Source organism: Opisthocomus hoazin, chromosome 1 (genome assembly GCF_030867145.1).
Source record: "Opisthocomus hoazin isolate bOpiHoa1 chromosome 1, bOpiHoa1.hap1, whole genome shotgun sequence".
In the NCBI taxonomy this organism is placed as follows: Eukaryota; Metazoa; Chordata; class Aves; order Opisthocomiformes; family Opisthocomidae; genus Opisthocomus; species Opisthocomus hoazin.
Window position 1 is genome coordinate 133,246,640 of NC_134414.1, and position 19,250 is coordinate 133,265,889.

General features: G+C 46.1%; 2 protein-coding genes across 2 annotated transcripts in view; one reads left to right on the forward strand and one right to left on the reverse strand.

Annotated features, from left to right (window-relative positions):
• Positions 1 to 4,843, reverse strand: part of CCDC191 (coiled-coil domain containing 191) — a 22,187-nt gene extending 17,344 nt beyond the window's left edge. The window contains 5 exon segments of the mRNA XM_075436836.1: positions 252 to 383; positions 2,697 to 2,838; positions 3,701 to 3,724; positions 3,726 to 3,740; positions 4,668 to 4,843. Of these exon segments, the coding sequence (XP_075292951.1) occupies positions 252 to 383; positions 2,697 to 2,838; positions 3,701 to 3,724; positions 3,726 to 3,740; positions 4,668 to 4,799 (445 nt within the window). The 5' untranslated portion in view covers positions 4,800 to 4,843.
• Positions 4,718 to 18,583, forward strand: QTRT2 (queuine tRNA-ribosyltransferase accessory subunit 2). Its single transcript, XM_075436825.1, has 8 exons — positions 4,718 to 5,101; positions 5,785 to 5,840; positions 7,709 to 7,785; positions 10,515 to 10,724; positions 11,677 to 11,876; positions 14,500 to 14,651; positions 16,177 to 16,294; positions 17,243 to 18,583. The coding sequence occupies exons 1-8, from the start codon at positions 4,905 to 4,907 to the stop codon at positions 17,502 to 17,504; spliced, it is 1,272 nt and encodes a 423-aa protein (XP_075292940.1). The 5' UTR covers positions 4,718 to 4,904; the 3' UTR covers positions 17,505 to 18,583.
• Positions 18,584 to 19,250: the final 667 nt, after the last annotated feature.

Below are 19,250 nucleotides of genomic sequence, written 5' to 3' on the forward strand. Positions count from 1 at the left end.
AAAAGAAATAAAATTTCTCTTTTACAATGGGAGACATCAAATGTTTATGAGGTGCATTTGTGCAGCCCTACAGGAAGCTGCTGTAAAAGCTGGGGGAGTAAAATCATCACCTCTACACTTGTTTCTACTGAGCCCACTATCCTGGCCTCAAAGCAAGTTTTACTTCTCAGTCTGACAAGCCACAAGGCCTGACTCGCTTCCCCAGCACACCCTCAGAAAGGAAGCCAGGAACTGCTTTGTTGTGCTCTCACCATCAAACCGCTCACACTTCAGAGGGGCTGCAGAAGGCTTTTCCAGGAGGACAGAGTCAACTTCCTCTTCTCCATCTCTCATCAGCTCCAGTTGCAGTTTGGACTTCATCCAGTTACTGAGCAGCTCTTGGGCTATCATGGGGAAAGAGACTGATGACTTCACTTGCTTAAAAAATATATGGGTAAGTGTAAACTAGCAAGACTCTGTCTCTGGGATAGTCATATCACATGCTGGGAAGGCTGTCTAAAATGACTGAAAGCTGAGCTGCAACAGAAAATGGAATAAGGCTAATAGCTCTGTTCTCATCTTCTTGATCTATAAAAGAACAGGAAGAGAAGGTGGAAGACTTCTTCCCTGCCACATACATCACAAACGAATTCTTCTCCACTCCATTTATCCTACAAGATTCTGTGGACGTTTAGATCACTCACGTGATCGTAACAGCATTTATCAAGGAGATGGAATTCAGATGAGGTAATTCATAACTCAGATAGCTTTCATATATTTTACCACTGCACTTGCAGACACTTAGATATTTTCCACATGTACAGCCAAGGTCATCACATGTTAAATACAAAAAGAACCACTGTTTGGACAAGTGTTTGCTTCATGTGTACAGGTTAACCTTTGCAAGTACCACAGCTCCAGGAACAAGTGGTGAGTCTGGATTACAAATCCATCAGGTGGCAAGCTTCACCAGGGACAACCTATACTCAGAATTAAGACTGCAACTACAGGAGTGCACCCATGATGTATTTGGTACTCGTCAGTGAGCTCAAATGCCTAATGAACAACTGGGTATAGACTCCTTTTGTGGACTTTATTTGCATCTCCGCCCTTCTGTGGAAGAAGGCAAAAATTCCTTTTTCAGAGTTCCTACTCAAAAGCAAGGACTGCTAACGTGGCTGCTGCCTCATCAAACCACCTGGCCTCGCTGCACGGGTGGCCAAGCTGTCCTGAAGCAGAGCGCAGGGCTGTAGACTACAAGGCATGAGGAGCAGCTCCACAAGAAGCTGAGCCATCCATGCGGTGAGGATGGGCAAAGAGCAGGATCTCAGCAGCCACTGCAGTGCAGGTCATCCCCTGTAAAGGCACACAGCCGCTAGCCAGGAGGAAGCAGCTGCTCCAAATCTCTAGTTCTAACACAAATGAACATGCTCCCATCGAGTCCTGGTATTTTTAAGACAATAAAGCCCTTTTAATATTTCCTTAAAGGGAGGGGGAGCTTGAATGAAACATAAATCTAATGTTTACTGTCCTTCTAATCACTTTTGTTCTCTTTTATAATCTCTCAGGCCAGCTCAGGAACAAGGAAACATATCTGACGACAGAAAGAAGAGAGAAAAACAACTTATCACTTGGGGAAGGGTTACTTTTTAAACTGGGAAATGCAAGCTCCTTGTAACTGGAGTAAAAGAGTCTTTGTGCTTATTTTATCAATACCTTTCTTTGCAAAGTGGACTATGTGTAGTTAATACCATTAAGTATTCTAATAATGGATTCCAGATAAAAGGCTTTCAGCTGAGCTAGGAATAATCCTGAGGGACTGGTAGCTATAAAAAGGAAAACACTACCAGAGAAGGGCAAACAAAAATAATAAAGGAACATGATGAAAGCAACTTTTCCACATATTGCAAAGACAGCTCCTTTTGAGCCACTATGCTATATAATGCATTCAGACAGTGCACTGTAAGCAGATAGGTGTATTCTGTGCTATTAGTTGAACCCTTCATGATTACGAGCGAAAAAGCTGCCTTCCTGTATTGAAGTGGATGCTCCGGAGACATGTCTTCATTCCACTCTGTAAGGCTCACTTTTGACTCTTAAAAGAAAGGTTAACTCAGTTTTTACAATGTCTTCTATCAGCTTTTTACACTGCAGGTGTACTTCTAGCACTGATGGGAGGTAATTTCCCTCTTGTTTTTGTTTTTTAAATGTACCACAGTTTTATGTCAAGTTTCAGTAAGCACTTGGGGCTGCAGGCATTACAAAGGGACTACTTAGCTAATTAGTGATGAAAATTTTGCATGGGAATCAAAGCAAACCCACACAATTATTCATAGATGTGAAAGTTGCACAAAGCAAATCCATTTTCACATCTGACCTACTACCAGAATATGTCAGGTAATTTCATCTGGTTTCCTATAGCCCACTTGTATTTGACCATACAGTGTGTCTTCAAGGACAGTGTTCGTCGTCGTCTTGACCTGAAATCTTCAGGAGACGGAGAGTTTATCCTTCCCCTAGGTATGCTAATCAGGACCTACCTTGAACTCCAGCAACTGATTCTTCTTATGCCTTTCTCCATTAGCTAAAAGGCATCTTACTGTGAACTGCTTCTTTTGGTCTCAAGCTTTGCGAGAGCCTGTTCAGACCAGAACCACAATACTGGATCAAGAAGAGTTAATATTAGGCAGTCTGTGGCAAGCAGCATTTCAGCTCACCTTCCTCACAGGCCTCATCACGATCTTGCAGCTGTTCCATGGTTTCCAAACTCATCACAGGACCACAAGACCCCTGTGGGTACCTTGAATGTTGAAGTGAAAAAGCTTTGGAGATAGCATACTCAGAGGCTTGCTCCACTCTCTTTAAATTAAAGAAAGGAAAACATTTCTAAGGATTGCTGGACATAAAATTTAAACTTCCTGTATCCAAGTTTCTCCTCCAGAGAGGGCAAACATCAGTGGGAATGTAACACAAGACAGCACGGCTGTTATAAGAAACAGATTTCTTTTGAAACACATTTCTCCAACTGCTATTGATTGACTGAAGAAATTGGACTTAGAAATTATTAAGTAATATGCATTCATTTGGCAATTAGTGCCAATCACAGTGATTGGAGAACACGTTGGGAGAATGCAAACACATAGTCCCTGGGGGCTGAATGGAGACTTCCCGGGTTAAGTCCCCAGCAGCCACCAACTATGAAAGCTGGTATCAGCATCTTGTGCTAACCAGGCCGGCCACTGTGTGAATAACTCTGAGTGATCTTCTGTCCCATATTCATCTCTCTGAGACGTAATGGTCCTGATGTGTCACTGCAGTTTCACATGTAACACCGCTACGCCAGACAGCCCGCATTCCTGCGGAACTTCTTCCCTTTGCAGAGAGGTCTAGGAGGCTGCACAAGGAGGCAGCCACATGCCCCACGTGCCCGAAGAAGCAGGGTGACAGCACGGGGCTACCCAAGTAAGTCACACCAAAGGAACTTCACCACAGAATTCAGTTGCCTTGACCTTAAGTGGTTGTAGATGCAGGAGAAGGTGCTTTGGGGTAAATCTCATCTATCGCTGACACAAACATGCATCCTGCAGCACTGTGTAAGCCTCTCCTGTTGCCGACATGTACACACGGCCCCCGGCACTGCTCAGCGGCACGTTTCGTCTGTGACCCACGCAGGACAGCGGGGTGCCTTACTCCTGAGCGAGTTATTGTGCCATTACTTCACCTTGATCCAGTGCCCCAAGCTATCAGGAGTCAAACTTCGGCTAGAAATAAGCTAAACGAAACAGTGCTTCAGCCACTCGTCTCTTTTTTCGAACCGCAGTTTAACACCGCCAAGCTTGGTGCCACTCACCCCAGTGCAGCGCAGACCTCACAGAATCACAGAATGGTAGGGGTTGGAAGGGACCTCTGTGGGTCATCTAGTCCAACCCCGCTGCCGAAGCAGGGTCACCTACAGCAGACTGCACAGGACCGCATCCAGGAGGGTCTTGAATTTCATCTCCAGAGGAGAATCCACAACCTCCCTGGGCAGCCTGTTCCAGTGCTCCGTCACCCTCAGAGGGAAGAAGTTCTTCCTCATGTTCAGCTGGAACTTCCTGTGCTTCAGTTTGTGCCCATTGCCCCTTGTCCTGTCACTGGGCACCACTGAAAAGAGCCTGGCCTCACCCTCCTGACACCCACCCTGCAGATATTTATAAGCATTTATAAGGTCCCCTTGCAGCCTTCTCTTCTTCAGGCTGAACAAGCCCAGCTCCCTCAGCCTCTCCTCATAGGAGAGATGCTCCAGTCCCCTCACCATCCTCGTAGCCCTCCGCTGGACTCTCTCCAGTAGCTCTTTATCTTTCTTGAACTGGGGAGCCCAGAACTGGACACAGTACTCCAGATGAGGCCTCACTGGGGCAGAATAGAGACCTCCCAGCCGCTGGCAAACCACGCGGCCATTGCTGCAGCCCTCCCGCAGACCTAGGGCAGCCCCCGGCCTTACCCCTGCCCCCGACCAGGCTCCTAAAAGCAGGGTTGGTCCCCCGGGGCCGCCTCACGCAGGGCCCGCAGCCCGCCCCACCCGGCGGCCGTTGGGGCGTGGCGGCCCCCCCTCCCCGCCGAGGGGGCGCGCCTTGATTGGACAGCGCAGTGCAGGGCGCCCCCTAGCGCTCTCTGCGCCGCCCCCGCGGTCCCCCGGGCCCCGTTACCTTCGGCCCGGCCCCGGCGACGCGGCGCCGCCAGCGGTACAGCTGGGGCCGGTGCCGCGGGAAGGCCGCGGCCACGCCAGGCGCCCTCTCGACCTGGCCCGCGGCCCACCGCGCCGGGAGCGGCTTCGCCATGGCGACGCCCCCCTCGCTCCCGCTCCTCGGCGGGCGGCGGCAAGGAGGCACCTCCCCGGCGGCGCGCGCTGATGACGCGGCGTGAGGGCAGGGGGGAGCGGGGAGATGAAGGTGAGGCTGTGCGGGGCGGGCGGCGCGCGGCTGGGGACGCTGGCGGGGCTGGGCCGCAGCGGGGCCGCCGCCCTGGCGCTGCCCGGCTGCCTGCTCTACACGCGCACCGGCTCGGCGCCCCACCTCACCCACGACACCCTGCAGGCCGTCCGCGGCGTCCCCGCCGTGGCCCAGCTCCCGCTGCCCGCCCTGTGAGTACCGCGGCCGAGGGCGGGGGGTCTGCGGGGGGCAGGCGGGCTCCTCGCTTCCCGGGGGGCAAGGCGGGACGTCGGAGCCGGGTGCCCCCTGTGCTGCTTCCCCGTCGGAGGGAGGTGCCGCGACCCGGCACTGGAAGCGGGTGGAGGCGAGGGGCCCAGGGAGCGGCGTCGGTTATGAGCGCGCCGTGGACAGACCCCTCTTAGCGACCGGGCAGCCGCCTTCCCAGCAGAACACCCGGCTGTAGAAGCAGCCGCCTCTCGGATCCAGCTAGGCGAGCGGCAACCGAAAGGAAAGGTCAACCCCGTAAGGCTGGTTAGAAGCTCTCCCCTGCCGTTGCTGGGTGATGCGCGTCAGTCAGGCTGCCCGGAGAGTCGCGGCGTGGCTCCGTGCTGCCCAGCAAGCCGCCCGTCCCGGGCAGTGCAGGTAAACGCTCTGCCCTTTCGCCGCAGAGCTGCGAGGGCCCCGGTGTGTAAGCTCTGGTTCTTGAGCTCTGCGGCTCTGGCATTTGGTTCTGGCTGTCCCAGCTCTGCTGCCTGATAGGTGGGTGGCAGCCGCCAATGCCTGAACCAAAGTTCAGACAACACACACGTGTGGGAACAGAAGCCATAGCTGTGAAACCACCCATCTGTCTTGGCGGTTGTTTGCTTATTTAATGTGTTTCTGTGTCTGGATGCAGGGCAGAAATTCATGATGTCCTGGAAGAGTATAAAGAAGGAGCTGCAAAATTCATAGGTAAGGGGGGTGTGTGTGTTTTTTTGTGTGTCTGGAGAGATGGCAGAGGTGCGTCCCACTGGTGCGTTTTTAGGCAGTACAGCAGGCAGAAAGATGTAGGCATAGACTTTCCACCTTTGGGCGTTTTCTCACTCATAGTGGCACTAAGGAAGACTTGAAATAGTATGTTGTCACTAGTATGGCCAGAAATCCTTCAAACAGGCTACAGAAATACGTAAAGAAATAAGCTTTATTTCTCTTTTTCTGCACCCAGCCTTCTCCTTGGCAGCTCCAGCACTGACTGGGATGGGCTTAGCCCAAAAGTTGAGACTAGAACTGAGAGAGGTTTTACTGTAGCCTCCAGTCACTGCTGCAAATGAATCTTGCCGGATTCAGTTTATGACTTCTTTTGAGGAGGAGAATTAGAAATAATGGCCTTCCCCATACAGCTGTTCAGATGCATTTCCTGAGAGTATTTGTCTGCACAAGCTGGCTTTTTGGTTCTTGTGAAATAGTTTGTTTCATCTAAAGATTTCCAACAGGAAATCTTCATGCAGTATGAAGAATAAACAGGGAAAGCACTCCACATCAGATCAGTCTCAGCTGGTGGACACTTCTGCCTCTGAGCTGTTCCTGTTCTGAGAGGATGTTGGGGAAGGACCCATGTTGGATTTGTGGGGGCTTTGAGGAACTAAAGAAGTGGGTAGAGAAGGTCATTTTGCCCCTGCTCTGTTCCTGCCAGTTTAGCAGTCAAACTGTACTTTCTCTATGTATTCTTCCATTTTTCCATGTTAAAGCGTCACTTTTAGGAATAAACTCAGTTTTGCTTAATGGGTAGTCAAATGCAAAACAGTCAACATTGCCGTGGTACTCAGCTGCACCAAGCCTTTGTGATCTTCATCAGTCCGTGTACTCCATTCTTGAAGCAGTTCCTGAATGAAATCTTTATCTTAACACCTTGGTGACAAGAATGATTAAAGCAGCAGTTCACATGTTGTGACTGGAGTTTTTCCTCTGGTTGTTTTGTATGTGCCAGTTGCACATATATTATTACAGTAATGTAAATTATTATGATTTTAAAGTATGTTTTAGCGTTTTTGTCCTATGTACTCGGGCCAAGCTCTTTTTTTTAAAAAGCACATCAAGATTTTGGACATGCATTTCATTACATAAGCAAAGTTGTGGCTTGGATTTCCAAAGGAAGTTTGCACCCAACTTTCAGTAAACTGATTGCATTGGGACAATTTATTCCTTCAAGAAAAATTGAAAATCCCTTTTATCTGAACCTTTTTGGAAGTTTCACCAATTTCACTGCGTATCTGCGAAGAGAAAATTGTATGTCATTGAGACATACTGTCTAGCTTTCTGTATGACATTTGAAACTTCCGGTCTGGCAGGGATGATAAGTTCCTCATTCCTGTAGCTGATCTGTTCTCTCACTATGCGTTGTCTGTTGGTAAAAGTTCTAGGCTTGAGGCTGTTGCTTGGTTTAGATTATGTCAGATGTCTCTGGTGTATCAGCTGAGTGGTCAAGGCAGTCAGCTGTTGGGCCTGCTGAATTTCAGTAGCAGGAGTATTAATCAAGAAGAGACATAAATAATCTCAAAGGAGCTATGTATGTTGCAGAACGGAAGGGTCTTATCTGGTGGTTTGTCCCGATGCTGTGCTCTCCTCCCTGCAGCTAGTAAAGCTGGGGAAAAAGTCTGCCGCCTTTGGTGCTGAGAGATCAAATTAAGTTTGTTTTTTTGTTTTGTTTTTTTGGTCAGAATGGATGTTTTTGTGTGTGGGAGGATACCCTGTTCCCATTTGCAAATTTACAAACCATGTATTTGCATCATCTTTGTTTTGGTTCATGAAAGTCTACTTTGTGCCTGTTGCTCTGTTCCCAGGTATGCCAGACACGGTCCTCTACTGCTCCCTGCATGACCCGGTCACTCCCCGTCCATCTGGCTACAACACTAACAAGGTAACTGCAAAGACTTGCAAGAATACACTTAAAGTTCCCAAAAGAAATCTACCAGTCATCCCTCCCCTCGTCTATGTGGGTGTGTGTAGACAGCCACAAGATTTTTTCTATGCTTTATAGAAAAATATATCTTTGCCTAAAGAGGAGTGTCATTTACATGCTCATACCTACAGCTAAATAAAGCTGGACATTTTCTTACTTGGCAGTGCGTTCCCTGAACAGTTCCTGAACAGTTAAGTGGCAGTTCAGATAGAAAGGAGAGCTCTGGACTCCCATGCTGTTGCAGTTACTATGAAAAAAGAAAATACGTGTGTTTTAGCTTATATGCTGTACAAGCTTATGGTGATGCCACTGATAAGCAATACACCTGAACCCCCAAGTGTGTATTTACAGGCTGCTACAGCCCAACAAAGGGGAAGAACTTAGTATTTCTGCAGGAAGGTGGCTCAGCAATTCAGGAGTGTGTAGTGCTGCAGATGTTTGCCTGTTCCATCCCCCAGGCACACGCGTTCCCTGTGCAATCCACAGGCTACCTGCTGCCAGCCACAGCTTTGGCCTGGAGGGGCCACTTCTGGCACCTGCTCAGATGTGGTCAGTCACAAAGCCTGTTTGGGTATGGTCAGATTTGGTGAACGGTCAGTGAATGACAGACAATAACTACTGCCATCCAGCTGTCAGTGTATATTCTTTGCTGCTGGGAACCAGACTGAGGCCTGTCTCTCTTCAGGGAAGGAATTACCCGAAGCTTGTCTCACCATTGTGCAGCTATAAGGTGATAGCAGTGATCTAAGCCTGGGTGTTGCAGGTTTCATTTTTTAACTGGTGAACTTGTTGCAAGACCTTCTACAGTTGGATCTGTGCTGACAAGTACTTATGAAAGCTTGTTGAAAGCAGTGGGACAGAATGCTCTGGATTCTGTGCCAGAAAAGTTGGCACAGGCTGGATTTCAATAATTGTGGGGTAATGCTCAGTTCTCTAAGCCACATGGCTGTTTTATTTACTAAAGCAGCATTTTTTCCTCTGGAGAGTAGAATGAAGGTAGCTAGACTTGGTTACGCTCTGTGCCCTTTGGCTCAAACAATTCTGCCTTTCCTCCGCCTGCCCTCACCAGCTGTTCCTTGATGCTCTCACATAAGAGGCAGCAGGTACTAACTGGCAAACATGCTGCTGCAGGACAGCAGGTAGCTGCTGTGTTCCAGTTATTCTGCAGGTACTAATTTGGCATCTCCCTCTTTTGGAGTTGCAGGAAAATTTATGGGAAATTTACAAAAATGTTATTACTTTGAAGACTTCTGTCAGTTTGTCACTCAAATTTAGTGAAATTGGTTGATGAGGCCAAAAATAATCAGGAGAGATGGATGGTCAGGCAACAGACGTGTGGTGTACTTGCGCAATCCTTTTGTGGAGACCAGATAAAAAAAAAAAAATTGTCTTGCTTATTTTTTTTTGCATCAGCCGATCAAATTGAATTTATGAATTAGTATGCATGAGAACTGCACTGCTTAATCTGTCTGTCTGGCATAGGCTAGGAGAATGTGTTTAAACCCTCGTGCCCCAAAAAGTCCCCATAACACCTCAATCTATAAGCTATTTCTGATAACTGAAAAACGTTCCTCATTTAGAAAAGCCCTAATGAAGTTGCAGATGAAGAGAACTAATGTCTAAAGGGCTCGAGCCCAGTACTTAACCTACCTGAATGCCCCTTTAAAATTTTGGAGCAGCGGTGTCACAAATGTAATAATAATACAACAAAAGCAACGTTCAGGCTGCACTCACAGATTAATTACAAATTCTGCAGAAGAGGATGAAACATGGTAGCTTGCATAGTTGCAGTGGCTGCAGTAACATTTTGTGAATATGGATGTTTAGTGAATTGAACGGTGACGTCTGCTAGCCCAGAGGTGTTCAGGTAGCATAACCTCTCTGTGCAGGTGCTTTTGTCTTGCTTTAAAATGTTCTGACGGTGGCATGGAGTAACAGTGGAGGATGGGGCCCATGTGTGCACACAGAATGGGAAGTGTGTGAAGAAACTGAGAAGACTGTGTGCGAAATCCCGACGAGTACCTGCCATTTGTTATGTTGGCTCAGTTTAAAAGCTGTCTGTTTCTTTCACGCTTGGTATTTCAGTCCTTTCTGAAGTGGCTGGACTTGGGACCTGAAATAACATTAGATTCTAAGATTAAATTGCCTCACAAGCTTTTGTATTTTTCCCAGTGTGTCTGTGTGGTCTATATATACATGTACATTCATACGGGTGGTATGAATACACTGCTATGAAGAGGAAATAGTTTGTTGGTTTTGCATTGTGTACAGAAAAAGTGAGCTGCATTTTCTGTTGCAGCCTTTGCTGCTTTTCTTGAGATGACAACATAAGTTTGATGTGAATTAAATATTTTCTTGTTTTTAATCTTTTTTCCCATTCTGCCACTAAGTTGTGTGGTGATGGACCAGCTACTCTATGTGGGAGACTTCCAAACATGTGAAGTCGTCACTGTGTTAAGTGTGATGGTTTCATGAAAGGGTAACCCAGAAATCCCAGTTCAGTCATTCATCTCTTTTCACTCATTGTGCCAAGTGCAGCTGATTGTCTGAGCCATGCTCCTGAAGGACTTATCTATGAGGTATCATTCCAGTATCTGCGTTTTCACCAGACCAATTGCTTCTCTGCTTTGACCCTTAAGGTCTGTTAACATTTGCAACTAACGTTCATCCCTATCTTTCCCTGACAGACAGTGTCCCTGTGGGGAAACTCAGGGCGCATGGAAATATCAGCCTCCAAGTTCATGGACATACAGCGGGCCATCCAGCCAGACTGGTTCCAATGCATCTCTGATGGAGACACCATTTCTGGTGAAGTTGGTAGAAAAAGGGCCAAGAAGTCTGTGGATAGGTCGCTTTCCTTCCTGGATGTATGCCTTCAGCTGCTAGAAAAATCACCGGTAAGGTGCCCAGAATATCAGGGCAATAGCACCGCAGCTGCTTTTTGGTCTGTGCTGCATCCTGGGCTAGTCCCAGGATGTGATTTAGTAGGAAATTGTGTCATGCATATGTAGCAGAGAATGCCCAGGTGACAGTCCTGGATGAGGTGTAACCAGTAGCACAGCGGGTTTTCTTTTACTTCTGCCACCCTCTGCTTTTAATGACTTGCCTCCTGCACCAGAATACCCATCTCTACTAGTTGAGAAGTATTTTTTTTTTTTTCCCCGCTTTTGGACTGCAGTGCATTTCTTTCACTTACCTTCATGCTATTATACATGGGCAAAGTAGGATCTTCTCATTCAGTTTTGAGAAAACCCATTTTTTTGGTCTGAAGTCCCCTCACTTCCAAGTGAGGGAGGACTTGCAAGAATTTGCCAGTGCAATTCTTTGTCTTCCAGCAGCTTTGAAACTCCCCTCCCTTTTGATGAAAGGGGACATCCTATCTGAGTCTGCACCTCAGAGGAAAATGGATGGCAGGAGCTGATAGTGGTATCCCCTGAAAGGCAATTCACTGTGAGATCTGGTGTCTGACAGCCAGGATAACGGCACCTGCTTTGTATTCTGCACTGACACATGTAGTGCTGAGGGGCCGCCTATGAAAAGCCGTGTACAGAGATGATCTGTGGTTATTGCTTTGTATAGGGAGGTGGGAAGAATGACACCAAAATTCTCAGGGAGTTAGTGTCAAGGTAAGGAGCAGAATCTTGTCTCTCCTAGTCCCATTTCTGTCTTGGACTTGGACTTCACATTGTTGTGTGGGGAGTAGTCTTACATGGGATGAAACATGGTGGCTCTGGCAAGTTCTTGGGAATGTGTGTCTTAAGTAGCAGGCGTCTGGAGTCTGGGCTGTGAGATGTCTTGCGTGTCTTTGGCAGAGCATACTCTAACACTTGCAGCTTTCTCCTGGGCCAGGAACTACAAGGAAGCATAATGTTTGGGGCAATTGAAGGTGGAGATGTCTTGGAAGAGAGGCTCAGATCAGCCAGGGAGACTGCCAAGCGACCTGTGGGTGGCTTTCTGCTAGATGGCTTCCAGGGATCTGCCATGGCCAAGGAGACCAAGTTGAAACTGATAGCTTCTGTCACAGCAGAGCTGCCAGAGGATAAACCAAGGTAAGTTGTGTGGGCAACATCCCAAGAAGTCCATCTGTCCTATTACGAGGAGTGTCTACAGGCTGCTGTGCAACAGTATAGGAAATAATCACTGTGTTGCACAGCTCCTTGTGCGTGCCAGGCTGCCTAAATTCTGCCACTGTCAGGCTGCGGTCTTCAACCCCTGTTTCAATTTTCAGCTGCAGTTTGCACCAAACTGTGCTCTTATTGTGGGTTTGAGTATTCCCCATGTTTGGGGAGCAGTCAAGATTTTAGTTCAAGTTGTCTTTTTTTTTTTAGGAAGAATTACAAGTAGGGTATGTCTGGCCAAATGTGCTTGTGTTAGGCCTCTGTGACCATGTTTTACTTCTTGTTCGAGCTGAACTTCAATGTTATTATCAACTTGTTTTACAGGGACAACTTCTCAGAAAAACTGTTATGTTTCCAGTTCTCTCTGGTCTGAACTGGAGGAGAGCAGAGAGGGGTGCTGATAGAACCAGCCAGCGCTTACGCGATCTTATGGCAGCCAGCTCTGACCCAGTGCCTGAGGCACTGAGCCTGTGAACTACCAGAGGTGGTACAGCCTGGCCCAGAACGGGTGTATCCTCTGCTTGGGCTGGCGTAGCGTGGGGACTGTTGTGTATTTTGAGTTGTTGGTTGTGCCCATCTGATCCATGCCAGAGACTGGGCAGGAGCGGCAGCATTCTTGGCTCTGATGAACGACTCACAGTAACTAAAGACTTCCAGAAAATGTGTGCTAATACTTGCTAGTGCTTCAGAACTGGAGGGGTTTCTCAGCGTTGGGTTGACCTTGCTGGCATTTGCATGGGTTGCTCTTACAAGAGCAGCTGCAACAGAAGCAGCGTGGGTGCTTTTTTCATCATTTCCTGAAGAGAGTGACCCAGGCCCCATTGTCTTTCTGTAGCTGTGCTGCCCTCTGCTAGCTGAGCGTTGCTCTGACCTAATGGTGTTCAAAAGGAAATAAAGTGTGAAAGCGTGTGTCTGGTGTTGCAGCATGGTCATGCTTAGCGTTGCCCGGGGTTTGAATTTTCCTGACAATTAGAAGGCTTGCTGTGTTGTTGCGTCCTGTCTGGTTGAGCTACTTAAAACGATCCCCTGGGAGCACTAGAGTCCAATCTGCTCAGCTAACCTTGGTGGCTACCGGTGCATCTGCCTCATCTGTCAAATAGTTTGCTTGTCTGGTTAAGACAGGTGTTTCTGACCTCTTTGTAGGAAGAAAGCTGGTGAGCCCTAGGGGATCTTGTAAGTACCTCAAGTGAATTTCAGACAATCCTGCTTTCCTGAATCACCCTTGCCATTCTAGCTGGGGAAGTTGTTTTGCAGCTGTGTTCTACCCCAATATGAAATTCTCTAGAAGACAAACACTTTCTGTGCTTCACCCAAGAAGTGAGTGCTTCTTGTGTGATGGTGAAATGATCTTTTAGAGTCCTTTCATGTACCTAAAGATGCTGAAGTCTCTTAGTAAAATTTATTTTCCTTTTCAATAGCATCAGAACCCTTGCAAGAACAAACACTTGTCCTTACCTGTGCAAAGATAAGTTTTAGCAAGGGTTTTGATCATATATGCAGAGCTACTGTTTTAACTATTGTCATTTTCTCCCTGCCATGAGTGCCTGAAACAGAGGACATGCATGCTGTAAACTTCTTCCATCCTTATTCTGTGCTCATCAATTTAATTGGAGTACTTAGACTAGTGACTAAAAATGGCACCTTGTGACTTCATTTATCAGCCCCTGTGTATTTTCCTAATTATCTGTTTAGATCATTGCCCTACATTAGCTGCTGTCAGCCCAGCCATGCACCTGCAGGAGAGCAGGCACTGCTCTGTTCTCTTCTGCTTCACCCACCTTCATGGAAGCTGCCAGCTAAATTTGGCTAACAGCAGGATCTCTGTCGCCATTGTTGGCAATGCAGCTGGGCTCTTCCTGGCTTGTAATGCCATGTCCCAGGAGATGGTACAGCCCAGGTTTTTGAGTAAATCATATGAGCAGGTAGAGTGTAGAGAGGAGGGAAGAATGAAGCAAGGAACTCTTCTCTTTCCAATGACATTTCGTATTAGTGCATTCTCCTCCAGGCAGTTCTCCAAGTGCTATATGATTTGTCTGTCACCTGAAGGACTTGTACCTTTGACCAGCCAGCTACTGCTGTCTCTGCTGCTCTTGATGAAATCTTTTTAGACTGTCTCCTAAACAGTTACAAAGCAAAGGTGTCCATGTGTCTGGAAACTGGTAGTTCACTGGGGCACAAACACGACAAAGGAAAATTTCTGTTCTAAGGCATAGACGTTGGGGGAATTTTGAATTTAGGTGTATTTATGTGTGTGTGAAAGAAACAAAATTACTTCAAACGTAATGGACAGAATGAGGTTTTTCCCTCAGTAAATGAGAGCTTATTGCTGTCTTCCAAATGGCAGATAAAGAAAAGCCTGCCATGTACTGGATGGGTTGGATGTGGGGAAATGGAAGCACATAGGATTCCGAGTGATGACTGTTGTACCCACTTGCCTTCTGGTTAGCAGCTGCAGGGATAAGCTACACATGCTGCATATGTGCCTATTCCTTCAGGTACCTGCTTGCTTATACTCAGAATATTCTAGATTTGTCTTCTTATGTCTCTCTTACAGAATCATCCATGGTGTAGGCAAACCAGATGAGGTGCTTGAGTGCATTGAAAGAGGAGTGGACATTTTTGAGAGCTGCTTTCCCTTCCAAGTGACAGAGCGAGGCTGTGCCTTGGTTTTCAGTTATGACTGCAATTCAGATCCTGAGGCAACAGGTAGGCTTCTTGGTGGTCATGATAATTTTTACTGTGTGAACTAATATTGCGGCAAGCATAATTCATGCTTTGGAGGAATCTGTATTTGAGTTTTTGTTCCTGAAGTAAGTGCAGTAACCACTGGAAAAAATGGAATTCCACTGTCAAGTATTGCTCCTGAAGTGGGGGTATTTTGGTGTGAAACCTGTTGAACTTGAGGCCTCAGCCTGGGATCTGAATGTCTGATTAGCCAAAATGTGCTCAAATATTTCTAAAACACTTACTGAATAGAAAGTTTTTTTGTTCTGGACCATTGGCAATTTTTTCATTACCATTAGCAGTGAAAGCTGGACTTACTTAAGTGGAGATCTGTGATGCTTGATCTCTCGAATTAGTTGAGTATGTGTTTGTTTTAATAATATATTTTTGAAGTCCCTTCTCCTTTCTAGCTGACAAAAGTTAGGGATCCCATATCTTTGGGCAGCTTTCCTCTCTGTCCTTGCATTATCAGTTCATACCAGAACAAAGTGAAGATGTTCCTAACTCATTACCTCATTATGCTGTGAAATGGGAGCATGTGTATCACCTGTTAAAGCATCTATCAAATGTGTTTCAAGCAGCTGTCTTGTTTTGGCCTATTAAACGTTTTTAATACAGAACAACATCTTACATTTTTCTTCCTAGCGGCTTTTCATGCCTGGATAATTCATAACAAGCTGAATAGAACAGAACATCTTGTTTCTTTGTCCTTGCTGCAATTTTTTTTAACCATTCCCTTTGTTTGTTGTTCTTTACCTTGTCTCACCTTATTCTTAAATCATAAGATTCTGGGGAAGGACCATCTCTTTGTTCTGTGTATGTCTAACACTCAGTAGACACAGACTGTGCCAGCAGTAATACTGATGTTTCCAGATATATATTCTACTTAAGAACAAGCCTAAAAATGCAAATCTACAAAATTTTAGGGTGTTTTTTTAAGATAGACTGCTGAGAAGGCAGATGTGGAATCTACCTCTTCTGCATCAGTGCTACCAGCCGTTTTTTATTCCAGTTGTTTTTGTTGTTTTTTTTTTTAAAAAGGCATCTAAATCTCTGAGCCTGATGACAGCATGGAAAGTAGAATGATTGAATGCAGATGAGTTGCCCGTCTACTCTAACAAAATCTCAATAAAATCAATTTGTTCAGGTGGCTGCATTCTGTTCAGCATGCAGTTCAGACTGGAAATATTTTTGACATTTTATTAAGAATTCAGCTCAGTAGTCCTGCAAAAAGTTATACTGTTGTTTCAGCTCTAACTCTTAATTAGGTTTAGTAGGTTAGTTTTTACTTGTCTCTTACTGTTTTAATCATCTAAAATTGTGTTTGTGTTAACTAACCTATGACAATTAAAGAAAAGAGTTGCTTACTAGAGGAAAGAGGTGGAAACTTGGGTGGGAATTTTCATCTGGCAAGAGGGTAGCAGACATACCTGCTTCAATGTTGCTACACTTCTTCTGCCCTTGCTGTTGGTTCATAAAAAGGCTATTGTCTTTTTATTTAAAACAGTTTTAAAACAAAATGGGCCCCAAGACCTGGAGAAGAATGGTGCTGAAGAGGACCAGGATGAAATCTCCAAAGCTGACCCAGAAATGACACCATTTGAGATATGTCTGAAGGACAAAAGGTACATGAGTTTGTGAGGAGGGTACCTGCAGCTGTATCAGTAAATATGATGCTTCTGTCCTCTGTATTTGATTGCATGTAGTCAGTAGCTGGATGGGAGACTTCATAAAACATGAAGCTGAAGAAAGTATTTCTGGACATTGAATGGAGAGTGTTGGACAAGTGTTCTAGCTTGTTATCAGGCAACAGTGTATGGCTGAAAGCACCATCTTTTGCCTGACCTAAAGCCAGAGATTTTCTGATCATTTATCTAGCAGACATACTGTGGTCATAGGTATGTTCCAGCTGAAAGACAAAGGTTGTGTGGGAATCATTTTGGTCTTCCGCATCTAACTTGGGTCATCTCGAGATGCATATTTTATTTAAACTATGGAGAACCTCCACTTTCTGACTAAGTTTGGGCAGCTGCAGAGCAATTCTGCAATTTCTGAATACTTCACAAAAACTTTGGCCAGTGTTGCCACCTGTCCTTCCTTCTCTTTTCCACAGCTACTGCTAGGATGTCTGAGTAGACAACTGTGTTCCTTTGCTCCATCCTCTCTCCACTTTGAGAATGGTGTAACTCACAGTAGAGGGAAATAATGTTCTGTGAATAATGGAACCAGTAAATCCTTGTTTCTGATGGCTTGCATGTCTTGCACTGAAGCTTTTCTGTCGAGGAAGGCATAGATAAGGCCTGCCTGTGCTGTTAGTTCTGATGTAGTCAAAGTTGTCTTCTGACTTAGATGTGTGGCCCTTTGGCTCTCTAGTGAGTTCTGGCATGATATTTTAAGTCCTTCGTGCCAGTGATGGTCATAGATGTCCACACATTTTACAGCAGCTGGATTCAGGCCCTCAGGACTTCAAGTCTCAGGTCCCTGCAAAAGGCTAAGTAGTAACTGGATACTCTTTTTATTGCTTGAATGGATCTTCTCACCTTTGATATTATCCAACATTGCTTCCTCCTTAGATACCAAGAAGATTTTGGTCCTTTGCTGGAAGGATGCACCTGTTACTGTTGTCAGAGGCATACTCGTGCCTATGTCCATCACCTCCTCGTGACGAATGAGCTGTTGGCCGGTGTCCTGCTCATGATGCACAACTTCCAGCACTACTTCAGTTTCTTCAGCACCATACGGGATGCCTTAAGAGATAATAAACTGGATCAGCTGAAGAAGGTTGTCTTCAGGCAGGCGCTTCAAGGCCCAGCAAATATGAAGCCAGGCCAGTGAGTTTGGAGGAGGTTGCAGGCTACATCCTGTATCCAGTGGGACTGTGTGAGGTGGACTGCCAACAGTGTCACCTGCATCTGCTAGTAGTAAATGCATTCCTTCCTGGAGCAAATTGAAGGGGACATTTGAAGAAGATCTCACTTCCTGGCAGGAAAGGAAGATCTTACTCAAATGTCTCTTTCAGTCAATTGGCTTGCTGCATTCTTAGGGTGTGGAGGAGCCTGAACAGCTCATAAGACCAGTATGGACAGCTTTGTTTTTAGTTACTAACTGTTGGTTTTCTATGTGGAAGGACAGAATTATTGAACTTCTGACTGAAAAATAAGCAGGGCATATGTTTAGAGTTAATCCAGCTGGTGACAGGAGGCTCAGCAGCTGTTTGGGACTCTCATTCCATACCGAATGCATGTTATAGGTAATTGTTTTTCTAGAAAATCCCAGTGGTATGGTTGTCCTGTCATGCCGCTTCTTGGGAGATCCTGCCTCAGTCTAACACACTGTTCCCTGTGGCCACTGCCGGCATCTGTGTCCCTGGAAAGAATGAGTTGGAAGTGCCGCTGTCTTCGGTGGCACAGGGGACTGTCCGTGTGCTTCTCTTGGGCCGCCTGCAGTGCAGAATGTTCTCTGGGCCAGGAGGAGGCCCTCCACCTTGGCCTGGCCTTGAAAACCCTTGCCTCAGGAGTCCTGCTCTGTGACATTAGAGCCAGAAAGGAAAGAAGGTGTTTAATCCATGCCCTGCTACAGAGGAGTTTTTTAACTCTGTACCCTTTTACCCGTAAGGACTAAGATTTCACTCCCGCACTAGCATGTGGCTGATAATGAATGTACTGTTCTTTCCAGCTGTCCTAGCACTGGTCAAATAGCAGGCTGCACAGATGTCAGTGTGAGGTGGAGCTGTGGGAGCGATCTATTGCGGGAAAAGGTGTTTAGAAAAGGTTCTTGTGGCTCCTTGTTTTAAAATATGACTCAATTATGTCACATTCCTCTTACTCAGTTTTTTCTAATGCCCCTTAATTTGGAATCCTGGATTTATTCATTTTATATTACAAAACAACAATAAAAAAAATTATTATTCATTAGACTGGCTCCTCAATGTGTGACAGAGGTGGTGTACCAGAGAGTTTTAGTGCAGTATGCAAGAAGATGTCTCCTGGGAACTTGACCTAGCACCCTGATGGACTCGTCTAGGAGTAGGATCTTTTCACGAAGCAGGGGTCCAAATAATTTGCTTCAAAAGAAGCCATAATAGATGTACAAGTGTTAAAGACACCCACCTCTCCCTCTCCCCATAAAAACTCTACTACCTGAATTTACCTTAAAAAAATACGACAGTTAAAGTTGCTGGCCTTAAAGCAATTAAGGATTAATCTGCAGTTTGCTCTTCTTCACCATTTCTTTAATGTTTTAAGATGTTAGTATTTCCCATTGGAATGACTTCACCATAGAGTATAAGGACTTTTTGGCTTGCCTGTTAGCATTATCTGCACATCCCTGTTTCCCTGGGCAGATACTCACTGGTGTCAGAGTCCTTTCTACCATTCTGCGTGAGGCAGAAGGTCTGACGTTTTCAGGATCCATCCATCTTAACGGGCAGGGAATTCTAATGAAACAAATGTTTTGTGTTTCTTTCCAGAGGACTGCAGGATACGATGGATACACAGTGCTCGAGGTGTGGCCTCACCAGTGCCGAGTACAGGGGCACGATCACCTCCCTGCTCCTGCTGGCTACACCATTCCTGATAGAAG

Bases quoted from the DNA above. Each gene is read 5' to 3' on its own strand.
- QTRT2 (XM_075436825.1), top strand. From the start codon at position 4,905: ATGAAGGTGAGGCTGTGCGGGGCGGGCGGCGCGCGGCTGGGGACGCTG. The intron at 11,877-14,499 runs GTAAGTTGTGTG...TCTCTCTTACAG, and splicing joins CTGCCAGAGGATAAACCAAG to AATCATCCATGGTGTAGGCA. The intron at 14,652-16,176 runs GTAGGCTTCTTG...TATTTAAAACAG, and splicing joins TTCAGATCCTGAGGCAACAG to TTTTAAAACAAAATGGGCCC.